The sequence below is a fragment of the Galleria mellonella genome, unplaced genomic scaffold (assembly GCF_026898425.1).
Source record: "Galleria mellonella isolate WM207_F2 unplaced genomic scaffold, CSIRO_AGI_GalMel_v1 utg1812, whole genome shotgun sequence".
NCBI lineage: Eukaryota > Metazoa > Arthropoda > Insecta > Lepidoptera > Pyralidae > Galleria > Galleria mellonella.
In genome coordinates this window covers 74,778-91,963 of record NW_026442022.1, presented here as the reverse complement: position 1 = coordinate 91,963, position 17,186 = coordinate 74,778, and the positions used below count along the sequence as shown (strand labels likewise).

The 17,186-nt window shown below is 39.3% G+C and overlaps 2 protein-coding genes across 2 annotated transcripts; one reads left to right on the top strand and one right to left on the bottom strand.

The window, feature by feature from the left end:
* Positions 1–36: 36 nt before the first annotated feature.
* On the top strand, positions 37–1,974 carry LOC113518901 (cytochrome c oxidase subunit NDUFA4). Its single transcript, XM_026903925.3, has 3 exons — positions 37–208; positions 332–478; positions 1,841–1,974. The coding sequence occupies exons 1-3, from the start codon at positions 167–169 to the stop codon at positions 1,895–1,897; spliced, it is 246 nt and encodes an 81-aa protein (XP_026759726.1). The 5' UTR covers positions 37–166; the 3' UTR covers positions 1,898–1,974.
* Positions 1,975–2,470: 496 nt separating this feature from the next.
* On the bottom strand, positions 2,471–17,167 carry LOC113519075 (programmed cell death 6-interacting protein). Its single transcript, XM_052893561.1, is given in 16 exon segments — positions 2,471–4,142; positions 4,668–4,788; positions 5,041–5,090; positions 5,093–5,186; positions 5,572–5,934; positions 6,206–6,391; positions 7,041–7,174; positions 7,411–7,439; positions 7,749–7,872; positions 9,346–9,565; positions 11,939–12,040; positions 12,563–12,687; positions 14,327–14,480; positions 14,774–14,901; positions 16,568–16,686; positions 16,953–17,167. Coding segments are annotated over 16 exon segments (2,358 nt in total). The 5' UTR covers positions 17,153–17,167; the 3' UTR covers positions 2,471–3,933.
* Positions 17,168–17,186: the final 19 nt, after the last annotated feature.

The following is a 17,186-nucleotide window of genomic DNA, read 5'->3' as shown; positions in this document are numbered from 1 at the left end:
GCTAATTAGACCACAGAGTATAATATTTATCTCATTAGCGAATTGACAGACAGTGCGATATACTGGATTTGATCTGTGCTTGCGATTTGCAGCGATTTTGAGAATACGGAATTAATTTTACTATTACTAATCGATCGTTAAGTCTAAATTGCTTTATACAATCAAAATGCAGGGATTATCACTTCAAAGCTTGAAAAAGCACAAAGCTGTAAGTTATTCATTTGTTTAATGGTCTAATGTGCTATCTTTCTCCTTTCGCGTCTTACATAATTAACCTATGATATTTTTCATTTTGTTGAATTATTAATATTATTTTTAATGTAATGCGTAGTTGATCCCGTTGTACATTTGTACTGCACTGGGTTGCGGCGGTGCCATCGTTTATTTAACGCGGCTCGCCCTGCGTTCCCCTGACGTCTCATGGAATAAGAAAACCAACCCAGAACCTTGGGAAGAATACAGGGCAAAACAATATAAGGTATCTGAATATAGATAGAGAATGCTGTAGACTAGTTTTAAATAGGTTTAACAGTTTGAGCAGTTTTTTCATGATCGTTGACCTCTTGAGGAATTCAGAAAGCCTCCATCATGTGTATTAGAACATTTAACACTCAAGGCACACTACATGCGTGCTTATACACTTTGCTATTTACATAACCGACATAATACATATCATCTGTGATTTGTCTGAACACTAATGTTGAAAAATAGATCATAACTGAACTGGACACCGGGGGTCACTGACATTTGTCTCTCAAGTTGAATTCTCAGAAATACTTTCCCATGGAGAATGCTCATATTTGAACTTAAATAGAAAACTTATTTTGCTAAAATACTCAACTACATTATCAAGTAGTCAATTATTGAGGAGGGCTTGCCCCCGTACCTGCAATGATTAACTCAACATTTATGCTCATTGCTTATTTGACTTTTATGTTGTTACTGTGAACAAGGTTTTAAATCAAATTCATTTGTAAACCTATTATAATTCGAAACTTACTTTTGTATTATATCACCAATTTTTTTAAAATAATATACAATACAATGAGGACAGAACAATATTGCATTTCGAGTATTGCAACAGTGTCCACCATAATGTACAGTGTCCCTAACACTGTAGATTACAGTGGACACTGTTGGATAATGTGGGTGTTCTATTCATTGTATATTTATTCACATAGTTATTAGTATTATATAAAGCAGATCTTTATTGAGTTAGAGGTGCCCCATCTGTGGTGGGTTCAGAGATCCACAGAAAATGTTAGCCTGCTGTGCAATTAACCCTTAAAAGCCTGATTTTTTAAATCAAATTAAAAAATATATAAGTGTATTCTATACTGTGTTTACTAATGGGGGAAAAATAGTAAAAACATCAAAACAATATTTTTATATATTTATTTTGAAAAAAACATTTGGTAACATGTAAACAGCCAAATATTAAAATAAAATCGATTGTAGGCGCCCAATGAGATTTATAACCCCGGTATCAAATTTGAAACTTCAGGTATTTAAGGGTTAAAGTTGGAAATATTTAATTGGGTTTAAAATTACAGAAAAGGATTGTGAATCTTTATAGTCTTAATTTTTTTTAAAAGTTAATCTTCAAAGGAAGGTCGTTTTTAAAAATTCTATTTATATAGAGAGATCTGATTGGATCAATTCAGTTATGGACCACAGTAGTAGGAGGTAGTGTTAACAATTGGACTGTATTTTTCAAAAAAACATGTAGTAATAATTTTATAGCCACTAGCTATTGTATTTTTGGCAATATTTTTTTTTTTTTCTATTGAGCTGTTCTATTAAAGGTAACGACACATTAAACTAATTGTTCTCCTTTCAGTTCTACTCACCTGTCAGGGATTACTCAAAGGAAGAGTCTCCGGCACCCAAGTATTGAAACGCTAATAATAAATAATCTGTTTACTGCAATAGTTGTTTATTTATGATTTAATAAAATAGTTATGTGATACTTAATATGTAGTTTTATTTCCGACTAGCTACCAATGACTTATTTAATATTATTAATAACGAACACCAGGGCACTGTTAATTAGTTTTGAGATTTAACAACATGATATATTGCCAATATTAAGAATAGCGTTGTTTTCTGCATATAAGATAGTGTAATACGTGTATATAGGTACACAAATAGTTCTCATGGAATTCAGCTCAGACTTCTAAAGGGAATAATGTAACAAAAAATAATGTTCGTTTTTTGCAAATACAGAACAGATCTCCGTAGCGAACTACTTAGCACTATGCGTAATGTAGTCCTGGGTTAAATTCTTGGTTGAACCTGTTTAGGAAACAATCTTATTGTGTGTCATGTGTTTTGCCCCCAGATGTTCGTCACTTGGTACCTCATGCAACAGCACGACTGATGTGATTGCGTGACAGTTATTAATGTAGCCCTCGTTTACAGATAACTGTTACCTTAAGGTTATTAGGATTTTTCCAATTCAAACAAACGATAATAAAAAACATATTTATTTCCTACATATTACAATTTCATTCAAAACTATTCAATATTTAATAATTATTATTTTGCTTATAGTGAGAATTTCATATTTATAAAGCACCTAATTGTGGTAATGATTTGATGATGAATTAAAACAGCGTAACAATATATCGCGCTTCAAAGTATTGCAATTTGTAAAAATTAATACAAAATTATCTCAAATATCAAGGCAGAAGATCACAGTTTTCACAGACTTTTAAAATAATAATTAAATGAAAATAAAATTAAAAGAAGAAGATTAATTCTGAATATTACAAGACTCGTGCAACTTTCTATTGTACTACTTTTGTAAATTTTTTTATAAGATCACAGCTAGATTCTTGTATTTATTATTTAGATTCTGTAACTATTATAGTATATATACCACAGTCTACAGAACATCATAACATTGTGTACCGTGTACACCGGTAAACAGCGTGACGGCTTCAGTGGTGCATTATAGAGTTCCTTAACATTACTTATTGAGCCTTATGTTACAAATGCGTCAGCAACCGGCATAATCCTATCATCCGTGTTAGTCATCCTTACACTACCCCTTAACCTAAATCGATACAAGTATTTATATAATGACAGATGTAGCCTGCAGTCGCTGATCTCTACGCAAACATATGAATGGTGTCTCATTGCATATATGAAATGTTTCATGTTTATTATTTAATCTAGGATGTATTTGGCATTTGCATAAGACAAATTAAAATATTTATTACAGTACATTACAAATAAAGTGTGTTCTGAATACAGCATGCAGGTTTATAACGTTAATAAGATGACAACGTGATTACGTACAGTAGCACTAACGTGGTTCACACCGAGGCTGTCTCGTGTGTAACTAACTGTACCATGATACGATTACAGGGAAGGATCTCAGAGGTTATCATGCGATACTATCGTAGCGTTTTATCGCAAATCGTCTTTTAGCTTTCCACTCATTTCAATAATTAAGAGCATTTATACTGCGGCCTGACATGACTGCATTATTTTGACAATGAAATTTTAATCGTAAACAATTTGCATATTTTGTTTTGTTCACTTAGGTATGTTTCGCCTTTAGATAAAACAATACCATGGGTACCACTGTGACGCCCATGATATCACTGGCGTGGCGGTGTGCTTGATGGTACGAGTAGATCAATGAGATTACAGTGTATAAAAGCGTAATATCTCACGTGCATTTATACGCTGTAATTGCACTGAAACAATTATAAGAGAAGCGTCCAAACTGGCGATTCGGTTTCACTCATTCACTGCATTTTATATTGCTATCCAAATTATCATTGAAAAATGTGTAAAATTATTATTGTTCAAATTTCGACAGCCGACGCGGACATCGCCAGTCCTGCGGTACAAATGCTCCTAAGATGGCAATGGCCGGAACAGGTGGAGAGCGCAAGGTGTGACGTCGCGCAGTAGGCATATTTACTGCTGAGGGTAGGGGTTGTAGCCGGCGGGCGGCGGGTGCTGCTGCGGGTACTGCGGCGCGGGGTACTGGTAGGGCTGGTAGGGCTGCGGCGGCGGCATGCGCATGTGGTGCGGGTAGGGCAGCGTCGCGTACGGGTTGTACAGCGCCGGCATCGGCGCCGGGTAGTAGGCCGCCGCCGCCGGCGCGCCGTACGGCAGCGGCATGCCTGCGCACACACCACACACCGTCACTTCCTTCACTTCGTATACGCATTATAAGGATTGTTTACATTTCATGTTTTTAGTTTGGCTCCTGGCTGTACAATACGTGTGTACAAATAATTTCGCATTGATCAATCTCTTTGAAAGGATTCACTCGTGTGTTGGCTATAGCGGCATTGCAGCACAAATGTTAGGCATTTTTGTGAGACAAATGTATAAATTATTTTCAAAAGCAGTTACTTATCAACTGACTCTTAAAAAGAAGAATCTCAATTCGGTTGTACATTTTTATGTTTGTTATCTCGTAGTTCTGACAGTTGTAAACCAATTTTGAATTTTTTATCTGAAAAGATATACTTACAGGCTGGTCCCATAGAAATGTTGCCGAAATCGATTCAGTAGATTTGAAATCAAAATAATTGGTTTTCCCATAACTGAAGACGGTTTTTTTCTGGGGCATTATCTCTGTCATTCTTAAATTGAAAATCGAAAGCTTCGCATTAAATTTTGTAGTAAATGTCGATGCTCACCTTGTGGTTGTGCGGGATATGGAAGGGCCGAAGCGGAGGTAGCGGAGGCTGCGGGAGCTGCGGGCGAGCCCGAGGTCGGCGGCGGTGGCCGCGGGGGAACCTCCTTGCGGACCGCCGGCGGCTGCACATGATATACACGTTACAATACGACCGTCACAATAATTGGGCTGACGCAGTAGTATCTCACTTTTAAAATAAATTATTCTAAGACTTAGATAACATACTATGTGTTGAGTAGTAACTTTCACGACAAACACTTTGATGTTAACATGTGAGGAAAGCCGATAAAAATAAATATAAAAACCTATACAACAAGTTTCTGATGCGAGTATGAATCAGTTTATGAAAACGAATCAGTAATTGAAAAATATACCTCTTCGGCGCCAGCGAGCTGCGGCGGCGCCGGCGCGGGTCTTGGCGGACGCGAAGCTCCTGCGTGAGGTCCTTCAGCAGCTCGTCCTTCTCCGTCTTGCGCGCGAAGCAGAAGTCCGACACCTTATTCTGGAACGCCACCAGCAGCTGCCACAAAACATGGCCTGGATCAGTTTCCATTTACAAACGGACAGCAATTTAATTTATTATTAGTTGTATTTAGTGACTTGATTTTTCATTGAAATTGTTATTCATATTAATTCAGACTAATTATTATCACCTTATCTGTGTGTGACGTTGTTAATATGTAAAATTGTTGTATGTTTATGATTCTGCACTTGTACAGCCTTAAAATCTTATCATGGTCAACACAATGCAATATTGTTACCTAATAAATTGAATATTTTCGTAGTACATCGTCGAGCGAAATAGTGCGAGGCAGAGTTAATAAAATAATACGCGCAAGCGATCACTTCGACGGTGGCAAAAGTTCGAGTACGTGAGAAACACATGCAAACCGCAGCGGCGGTACCTGCGTGAGGTCGTTGTAGAACTTGACGCCCTCCTTGAGGTTGCCGGTGAGGTCCTGGAAGGCGTCGTAGGCGGCGGCGAGGCGGCCGAGCGCCTGGTCGCGGCCGCTGGCGCCGCCGCGCGCCGCCATGAGCGCGGCGTGCGCCGCCTGCAGGTCGGCCAGCAGCGCGTCCTGCCGCTGCAGCGTGGCGGCGGCGCGGCGCTGCAGCGGCGCCAGCGCGGCGCCCAGCGCGGCCGCCGACAGCGCCGGCTCGTCCAGCGCGCCGTCGGCCGCCAGCGCCGCCAGGAACTGCTCGCGCAGGTCCACGGTGGCCGACTTCAGCTCCGCCTCGATCGCGTCGCGCTCCGCCTTCACCTCCTCCACCTGCGCGGCGTCCGCCTCGCGTTACTCGCTAGCTACTCTGTACGCCCGGAGGCGGTGGCGCCGTTTCGACTCGACCGAGTAAAACATATTGTTGCGTGATCTACGATACGGTAACTTGACCGCATATCAAAATATTTTTTTAATATAAACCGACTTAATTCTTTCTAATTATTTCATCGAGTCATCGGTAATAACGGTAGCAGTCAGACGGCGGTTCCCCTTTCAGTGGGTGGCCGGCGGGTGTGGCAGCTAGCGAGGACGGTACACTCACCGTGTCCATGAGCGCGCGCAGCTTCTGCAGCGCGGCGGCCTCGGCGGGCGCGGCGTCGACGGTGTCGGCGGCGGCGGCGCCGGCGGCCGGCACGCCCGCGTCCAGCTCGTCCTCGCTGCCGCTCAGCAGCTCGATGTTCTGCCGGCGCACAGGCCACATCACGTCAGGCATCATCACCATCAAACACTAGTGCGGCTGTATTTTGGGTAATCGTTTACTAGCTCTACAGGCTACATAGTTATTCGTCATCGTTTGTTCATGGAAAAATATACAGTAATCCCCCCTATAACACGGTACTCTTATAAAGCGTTTTCATATTACGCGATTTCGAGCCCTCGTATAACACGGGTATCCCCCCATATAACGCAGGGATCGGACAGTGTACCAAAAAAAAGATGTCGGTGGAACGTTATTTCAGATAGCTCGGACCGCGAATAGACATATAATAAAACTGTTAATATATTTGAAATTAATTGTTTTTTAGTTACATATGCAGAAGTTATTTATTTAAAATGTTTTTTTTTTATAAGTTACGTTTGATTCATAACAGGTTGCTCTTAATATTCTATTTAAAATGTCGATTCGAGAAATGTCGTACAAGCGCGTTATACGACAATACTCCTCCAATGCATTTTCCTATAACGCGGAACGGATCTAACGTGATCTATTGTGATCTATAGAGGGGATTACGTTACTGGGAACTGAGGGTCCATGTAGAAGAGAAGAGAGAAGAAATAATTTAATCAAAAGAAACATGCGGCCCACACTGCAGCGCACAAAACAAAACAAAAGAAATCAAAAACAAAACAAACAAAAGAAAATGCTGCTTATATACTGCTGCACGATTAAATTGTCGGCGCGCACGGTGTGTGTCGATGATCTGGCGGTAGGTCGCGGCGTTGGCGCGGATATTGCCTCGGTGAGGCTGGCGGACGGCGTGCGGCAAGAACCAGCGCGCGCCGAAAACAGCTATATAAAGTGCCGCGTCCGCCTCCTCCATATACAAATCGCGCAGCATGCGCTCGGCCTACGTCGAGGATACTCATACATATGCATATACATATATATATACATATATACATCCACCATATACATGCACATATAGCATACACCGGCCTCGCGCACGGCCACACACATATACAGCGGATGGACGACGGCAATATATAGTGTTCTATCCCCGCCCGCGCCGCTGTTCAATCAGATGCACGCCGGCAGGCTCAGCGACGCCAGGATGCTGCGGGCACACCGCCGCCCATACAACACATGGCTCACAGTGCATACATCGGCGAGAAAATAATCTACAATTTATATTTAACGATGCGCGTCAGTGATTATTCCGGGCATCTTCCATTAAACAAAGACTCTAGATCGAGCGTGTCTTCTGTCAATAGAAATATAAATTATATAGAAACAATAAAATCATTATATGTAAAACGATTTGTCATTAAAAAATTAAAAACATTGAAAAAATAAAAAATATATGCAAATACAGGGAAGATGATGGTAAAAAGACCGATGAAGGTGGGGATCGTACGGTGATTACCTGTTGAGCAGCTGCGTGGCGTCGCGCAGCTTGTCGATCTCGGCCGTGACAAGCTCGGAGCGCCGCGCCTGGCTCGCCTGCAGCGCCTGGTGCACCGCTAGCGGCACCAGCCCCGCGAACAGATCTGCACACCGCCCCCGCGACTGGCATTAGTACTTGGCTGTACGTGGCTACTGTTTGTGACGGATCTCGACTCACCGAGCCCAGTTTCATTGCCATATACGCCGACCCCGACGGGGCACGGGACAAGCTGCCTTTCAGTGGCATTTGATTCTGATTTTTAAAACTTATAAAGAGAACCTGTATTAGTGTTAAAGAAATGGTTTCAAAGATATTCAGTTCGGTGAAGACTAAAACTTACTGATCGCTCGACAACCAGAAAGTACGTGGGACACTCAGAAAGTTTTGCGACACTAAAAAAAAAATGTTTTATAGGATATTTTTATCACATTTTTTCAAAGTACTCTCCACCAGCCTCTATACAAAGTTTCATGCGTCTGAACAAGTTTTTGAAATACTTTTTCCAGTCCGCCGCAGACACCTCGTTTACAGCCTGCTCGAACGCTGAGAGCGCATAATACGGCGACGAAAATTATATTCTTGTCATTCTTCATTATTATTATATTTGAGGTGATTTTTTATTTTTGGGAATAAGAAGAAGTCACACGTTGCTAGGTCAGGGCTGTAAGGAGGGTGATCCAGTAGGTTGACCAGTGTGCTATCTAGGAAATCCCTCGTTTTGATTGCGATGTGGGCTGGCGTGCATTATCGTGGTAGAGCAGTAGCCCGCGGAGCCCTGTGTTTGGTCGCCTGTTGCTCACAACAGAGAAAACTTCTGGCAAGCATTTGGTAGTATATCATTCGACGTTAATGTTTCTTTGGTTCATAAAGGAATTGACACGAAGTAGTCAGGCAAATTGCAAAAGCTTGCGATCAAAATCTTCCCCTCGCTTTAATTTGGTAGGCGTTGATTCGTTTTGAAACATTCAAACCGTCGACTGGCGCTTTGTTTCTGGATCGTATTGATAAATCTAGGATTCATCACCTGTAACGATGTCGTAAACACGCCGAGACGAGCCTGCTTCAAATTTGTCTATCATATCATGGCACCATTTCACCCTTGCCTGCTTCTGAACATCGGTGAGGTTGTGCGACACCCAGCGTGAAACTATCCTCCGCACTCGTAGATGTACGTATAGAATCTCATGAAGGTTTCCTGATCCAATCTGCAGTATATGCTGAATCTCTTGGTACGTAACTCGTCTATTGTCTTGGATCAAATTTTTCACTGCTAGCACGTTTTATCTACGTATGAACTCTATGGTACGATTCGTTCGGTTTCAGACGGTACTTAAAATTGTAAAAAATCATAGCGCGAAAATGTTCTCGACGCAAATCCATTTTTCAATGACACACGGTAATTTTAATTAGCTCGCAAAAAATGTGGAGGGAAGTTTTGAATTTAGAACGTACCTATTTTTATATATTTTTAAATAAATTATAAGTGACCAGTCGCACATACATAAAAACTTTTTGTCGCAATACTTTCTGAGTGAGTACTAGTACTGTAGTAGTGGTAGTGCAGAGGAGAGCGTACCCCTAGCGGGCTGCGCCCAGGTGGCGGGCGGCTGCGGCGGCGGCAGCGGCTTGGCGACGGCGGCGCGGCCCACGGGCTCGAGCTGGCGCACGTCGGGCACGCGCTCGTGGTAGATGAAGTCGTTGTCCTTGCTGGCCTCCGCCAGGTGGCGCGCGGCGCGCGTGGCCTGCTCCAGCAGCGCGCCGCGCGCCTGCGCCGCCTTCAGCTGCTCCACTGCGAACTGCGCCGCGCCGCACCGGCCGCCCGGCGACCTTACGTTATCTACTACGCATTTACTCGCTTCTCTGAGCCCCGATACGTCTGTGCCCCGGCCTCCACTTGTATCATCCAATTAAAACAAGTAGTGTGTGAAAAGTAGACAGTTAAATTTACGCTTCCTAATGTAAGGCAGGTGGTTTCCGTGTAATTTTGAACAGTGATACGTTAAATTTTGTTAACGATACCGTATTTTTAGGAATCACAGTAGACTCGAAGTTGCAGTGGGGTGCCCATATTTCTATATTAGCTGGTAGACTTAGCTCAGCTGCATTTGCAGTTGGAATAATTAGGCAATTAACGGATATAGCACCTGCTAAACTTGTTTATTTTAGCTATTTCCATAGCATTATATCATATGGAATACTGTTATGGGATAAAGCAGCGGGTATAAATACAACATTTTACAAAAGAGGTCCATTCGTTCCATTTATGGCATCGGTTCAAGGGAGTCAGTACGACATCGTTTCAGGGAAACAAATATCCTCACAGTTGCTTCCAAATACATTTACGACAATATTACGTATGTGAGGAAAAATATTATTTTTAAAAAAGTTAGCGATTGTACAAGTAAGAGCTTACGCAACAATCATTGATTAATATTATCTAAATGCCGTTTAACAAATGTTAGTAATTCTTTATGTGAGAATTGCATAAGATTTTATAACAAACTTTCTTTGTAAGTAAACAAACGCATTCTTTGTAAGAAAGCATATTATACATTAGACGAGTTTATAAATGTTTACAAAAAATTTACTTGTTCATATTATTACTACTCATCATCATCATCATTCCAACCATTATCCGTCCACTGCTGGACATAGGTCTCCCTACAATATACTTTATTAATTACTTATTAGTAGAATGCAATAAAAAAATTGAATTGAATTGAACTTCACACAGCTGATTCTGTTGCTGTTTTTTTTTTTAATTTTATAGTATTTTACTATTAAATAATATTTGTTAAGAATTGTAGCTATAATAAATTTCGCCTGGCAACGATATCGTAAAAAAGAAAAAAAATGTCTTGTCTATTGTTATCAAATGTGTCGGTAGAACGTACGTTCATTGTCGTCGTTCTCGTTTTTAAATATTATCGCACGTGTTAGATATTTATTTTAAATTATATTAATTTTCTTAAACATCTTGTGTCAAAATGTGTACCTACATTTATTAATAAAAATCAAAGTAACTACTTTAACTATAATAAAGTATTAAAATTGTTATTATACCGGATTTGGTAATAAATTATTCTTGTAATGTATATAGAACACTAATTTATATTTTAATTGATTTTATAATTATTTATTATCGTGATAATTAAATAAAAAGTAATGAAATTGTAAGAACATGTGACTTGTTTACTCGAATTCCGCCGTGTGAATATAAAAGATTGTCATTTGGGTGGGGAGACACTGCTTGTCCAACCGACTTGAACAGAGCGGAGCTCCCTGCCGTATCAAGAGTGAACAAGTATAGTGAACCACGTGGTCATTATATAAAATATATCACAATTATTGTTGATGGAAGTCCTAAAGAAGCTATAGTTAAATAAGTGTGAATGGATTAACAAAAGTTGGGTATTTATGTTATATTATTTGTTATATATCAAATACTAAGTGAAATAAGTAAATATATGATTTAATAGTATGATATCTAAAGTAAATGAACTGTGAGAACTTGTGCTTCATTTCTATTCATTACCAAGAGGCTTACAACCTTTATATTAATAAATAATATATCATATACATATACCATGTAAAGTTATAATTCCATAATTAAACTACTATATAAATGTATTACCCTACAGTAATTTAATATTTAATTTTGACACGCGCGTGCATGTATTGCCGCGAATATCGTATAAATTTATATATCGTTTCGTATCGCTTTTAAGAGGCTGATTGAGAGGAGGGCATTGCACTGCTGGTCGGTTCAAAGCGGTGGATAGGTAACCTGGATCTGAGGGTAAGTTCGAACGAGCCAGAAGTACTGGGAAGCCTAAAGCCAGAACCGAATCCTGCTAACTACAAAGCTTCAGGTGAGTGGTCGCCACCTTCATTATCCTCTTGTATTTCTTATTTAGCTACCATCATTGTAATAATTTTCATACAGTCCACTAATAACCGTTGCCGGACGATTAATGTCATTTTGTAAGATCTTATTTTACGAACGGTTAACAATATTATTTCTTTTCATTATGAAATAATATCATAAATTACGATTTTCAATGAAAAAATAGAAAAAAAAAAACTTGTAATTTTCCAGAAAGAATTTCCACTGGTTTTCAGTTCAGAATAATGGCCTGCACTGTCCGTTATACCCAATATAAAGTTACCTGCAAGCGCGCGATCTCCTCGCCGACAGCCTTGTTGGCGCGACACACCAGGCTCTGGTAGAAATGGGTGAGACCCCGGAAAGCCATTTGCTTTGCCGTTACCTAAACGGAAATAGAAATATTACTGAATTTAATGTCATGAGTACTTTTATCAATTTACGTATTCATTCTTTTATTTATAAAAACATACAAACTAAAATTTGTTATTGGAATACTCATCTTTTTTTTTTATACAACTTAGAATTGCAAACAAGCTGACGGCCCACCTGATGGAGAGTGGTAACTGTCGCCTATAGACATGAGCAGTACTATGGACATAACAGAGTATACCGTTTCGCCCATGATACCCCCTATGCGTTGTCATTCCTGAGGACTCGGTTGTTATTCCTCTGTACCCAGTAAATTCACGCCATATCCCACCCTTCAAACCGAAACACAGCCATGCAAACACAACTGCTTCACGGTTGAAACACGAATGGGACAGAGGTGGCCAAGCTAACGACTTTTGTACAAAGTCTCCCTGTGGTGATGATCATTTGAATTACAAATGTGGTATAAATGTAGTGATTCGAGTATAGCAGCGTGTATGAGTGAGCGGGTGTGACGAGGCAGGCGAGGTCTCACGGCGGGGATCCAGTCGCGGGCGCACAGCGTGCGCGCGGGCTCCGCGTGCAGCGCGCGCAGCGCGTCCGTGTACAGCTCCTCGCACTGCGCGCACACCTTCGCCACCATGCTCTCCTTCATCTCGTCTGCCGGCAGCGCACCGTACACACTCAGTACACGAGTACACGAGCACACGAGCACACACACACTACAGCAACGGCCACAAGCACCTTCCACACTTCCACATATCAAACAGTTTTTAAGCTATTTATTTATTTCAATTCCATGTATTAGTACGCTACTGCAGCGGCCAGCAACTGAGGCATTGATGGACTCACGTATGTGTGCCTCGGCTACGCCTCGGCCCACATTTGCACGTTCGTCCATCAATGCCTAGTTGTGGCTAAAGCTTATATAGCACTTTTCTCAAACAATGCGCGGAAATCAAAAACACAATTTTACTTTTTAAGTTCAATGACGAATAACGAACAATAATCATTTTTCACGCGCCATAATGTTCCTTTCTTTTTTTTTTCAATAAACAGCTTTCTATTTGCAAGCCAGTTCGAAGTTTAAATAAAACCTTTTATTAGTTACCTCCTTGGGAGCCATGTTTCGAAGTAAAAGGTCATTCCATTTTTAAATTACAGGACAGATATGAGTTTATATAGTAATTTATCTGGCCGCAAAACACGACAGATATAGATTTTCATACAACTTTTGCCGGCCGCTACCCGTATGTATCTGGCCAGTACGGCAATTTTGATTTATCTCGAAGAAGATTGTCAAAATAATGCTTACAATTCCAAGCATGTTTAAGAAATAAACATTAACGTTCACTATATGGTGTAAAAAATTAATGCAGAGGTAGACAATTTTTTTACATATGTATTTTTTTATATCTTTTTATTGTGCATGTCTATCTTTGTCTGCTGCAAGTAATGCAAATAAATTATATATCTATCACTAATGTTCTTGTTGGCATCTGTACTATTCACTATTTTGCTTTAAAATCTGTGCTATAAGTCGATACTGTAACACTGTGTCACCGATAAGGGTACATTATAAATTTGATAATAATCAAAGGACGCGGGCCGCACTACTACTCACTACCCTCTATACAGACAGTGTTATAATATACCAATTGCATACTGCATATAGAATAGGCCACCCCTTCCTTTCCCGAAGTTGGTAGCTAAGTCATAATATTGACAGCGGGATCGCCTTTCGCCTAGCAGTTAGTATACAAAAAATATAGCATTATAAAATGCAACATACATACATGTAGAAATACTACTGGAAAATCCTTCCCAATATGATAATATGTTACTTGTAGTAATATATCATTAATACATATGTACGTACATATTTGTCACTAATATTAAACTTATTGCATATGATCCAGGTACAGAATGAGGCACCCCTTCTTTTCTCGTGGGTGTTGTAAGAGGCGACTAAGGGAACTTGATGGTCGAGAGATGAGTAGTAGCGTCTCTCTTAAAACTTCACCAAAATCTAACTGTAGTTGCCAACCCGCCTGCCAAGCGTGGCAATTACTGACAAAATCCCCAGGGGGAGACCCATGTTCAGCAGTGGACAGTTAACGGCTGTATCATCGTCATTATATTATAACACTGTCAATATAAAATGTGAAGCCAAACACTACATTAATAACTAACATTGATTGTGACAAGTTTCAAATAATTTTGCAACTCCGCGAATATAGCGACGTATCGGCACCGCACAGCGGCCGTATGCGAACTAACAGCGGCAGCAGGCGCTCACCTCGGATGCACTTGTAGGCGATGACCTCCTGCGCCTGCGCGAGCATCAGCTGCGAGAGCGCGCTCAGCGTGTCCGGGCTGAGGTCGGGCGTGGTCTCCTGGTGCACGGCCATCATTATGTTCGCTTTCAAATAAGCGAACACGCCGGCCGCTTGCTGCACGTATGCACAATATTGGAGACACACAACCTCACGTGCATTACAAGAGAGATTTGTTTTATATCAAATAAATGAATAAATATGAGCAGAGTAAATGAGTCCAATTAGTAAGTACATGACCTCTTGATAATTTAACAGTTCATTTAAATATTAGGAAATTTGACATACACATTGTATTTGATTGGGAGAAAGACATAGGCTACTTATTATTGTGGTCAATAGATATAGGTAACCCAGTAATGCAGAAGAGGTTGTGAATAAAAGCTAGTAATGAATATTTAGATAGGAACCTGAAAATGTTTGGCAGCCAGTTTGAGGGAGTCCTCGGTGTCGAGCGGTTGCTGCGCGGCGATGGTGCTCTGCATCGCAGCAATGTTGAACAGCACACACATCCGTTCATAGGCGAGCGAGCTTATGGCTGTCCAAGTAACATATTATTTAACAGAGTTTAATATTTTACTTTTACAATTACAGTTAATATTAATTGATTTTGTTAACACCACATGTAGAGATGTCTCAAACTATAAGAATATTGGTGTTGATTCTGAGGTACCATTTTTCCATATTTATGTTTTAAACTAATATTTTATTTTGACAGTGTATGCAATTACTGTTTCATGGATCATTACAAACTAAATTTATATAAATTTTAACTGAAGTCTATTTGAAGTTTAGTTCATATTAGTAAATATATATCATCTTTACAATAATGATTTCACTGCGATATCATAATGAAATTTTAATTTTAGAGACAGGTTTAGAGAACGGACACCATAGAATCAAGTCCACTGTTGACTAATGGTCACAGATCTTTGAGAACTTCTTCAGAAATTTAATATACCTTAGAAAGAGTCTAGGTCAAGTGGTGCTAACTCAACTGGTTGATCACAGCTATTACCAGTGCAGTTGATCATGGCAGGTAAAAAATATAATATTTTAGTAATCTAACAGATGCTTAGATACAAACTTATACTAATATCAAGAAGTTACTAAAAATAATTTTTTGTTTTATGTTTTCCCTCTAAATAAAATAAAAAGTACCACAATACTACATAATTCTATACTAAACTATGTTGTTTAATTATTTCAAAAAGCATGTAATTGGTTAATTGCACAGGGTTTCATAAGTAAACAGTAAATCTTGGGTCTAGTCAAGTCAGCCACCTCTGGTCTAGGTTATCTTATAAGTAAGTTCACCTCAAGTAAATTTAAATATCAAACATCTGAATAGTATACTATAATAAATATAGGCCTATATTTATTTGCTATCTGTAAACAATGACTGTATAAATACTGCTGACAATACCGAGTTTCTTGGCATAACAATAGATCAATAATGTAACTGGAAACTTCATGCTGAAAAATCAAGCACTAAACTTAACAAATTTGTGTTTGTATTAAATTGTTTATAGAAAACTGCTGACAAGGAATTAGCATTATTAGCTGACCATGGTTATGTATCATCTCTTTTAAGATATGGCATAACACTGTTGGGTAATTCAGTTGATACTAATATTGAATTTAAGGCACAAAAAAAATTATTAGAACACTGTCTAATACACATTTCCGAGTTAGTTGTAAACCATTATTTAGGATGAATAAAATACTGCCTTTACCTTTTCTTTACTTGTTAGAAATGTGTATTTTTATTACTCACAATTATTTAAAAAACAAACAGACATTATAAGCCACAGTAACAGGCATAAAAACTAATTATATGTACCTATACAACAACTAAATGTATTGAGTACTAACACTTACTTCATGGCAATATGGATAACCACCTACCTGAAAGTATCAGGAATTGTAATAATTTATTCTATTTAAAAAAAAAATGCTTTTCAAGCTATTTCTGGATAAATTTTATTACTCAGTAAATGAGTTCTTAAATGATACAAAAAAAATTATAAATTGTGATTAGATATGTCTTCATTTTGTTGCAGCTTTTATAATTGTGTATATTTTTAATGACTTTATATTACAATGAATTGACATGACTAGATAAGTAGTGTATAAATGTACAAAAAGTGACAAAATATTATTGCATTATTATTAAACTAAGATAATATTTAGAGAGATCTTACTTAGACTCATCCGGCCTCCAAAAATAGAGCCTTTGTCAAAGGCATCCTTCCATTTAAAGGGAATCTGCACCTCCTGTGGTGGGATCTTGCTCTCCAAGCGCACAAGCTGATCATAATAGCTGTCGAGAGACATCGTACATTTGTTAAAATTTATGAATTCAATCCCCGGGGCGTCGCACTAGCGATGCGACGTCATTACGTACAATATAATGAATGAATACGACAGTGACATCACTGTTTTGTTTGGATTTCGACATCGGTTACCTATTACTGACATTATCATGATTTACTTGAAATATCTTTTTTTAGATGAACGTATTATGAATTATTTGAATGATTCAACTAGCGACTATGACTCATTCGTCACAATTAATATGTTACCTACCTGTAAAGAACTTCCAAGGAAGATTTCTCAAACACTTTCCAAATGGCGTTGGTCCTGAGGCGGCTCAATTCGTTAAGCGCATCACTGTATTCCTCATTGTTCTCGCCGGAATTATAAGTGGATTGAATTAGATTCTTCAATGGTTTCACAATATCAACATCTGAGGATTTTTTAAACGGTACAAACAATAACTCAGCCATCTCTGCGAGTGACGGTCATTGACTGTCTGTCAAG

What these genes read in the sequence shown, in the direction of transcription:
- LOC113518901 (XM_026903925.3), top strand. Translation starts at nt 167, where the DNA reads ATGCAGGGATTATCACTTCAAAGCTTGAAAAAGCACAAAGCT. An exon ending in GCTTGAAAAAGCACAAAGCT is followed by an intron (nt 209 to 331) that starts GTAAGTTATTCA and finishes TGTAATGCGTAG; the next exon opens with TTGATCCCGTTGTACATTTG. An exon ending in ACAGGGCAAAACAATATAAG is followed by an intron (nt 479 to 1,840) that starts GTATCTGAATAT and finishes TTCTCCTTTCAG; the next exon opens with TTCTACTCACCTGTCAGGGA.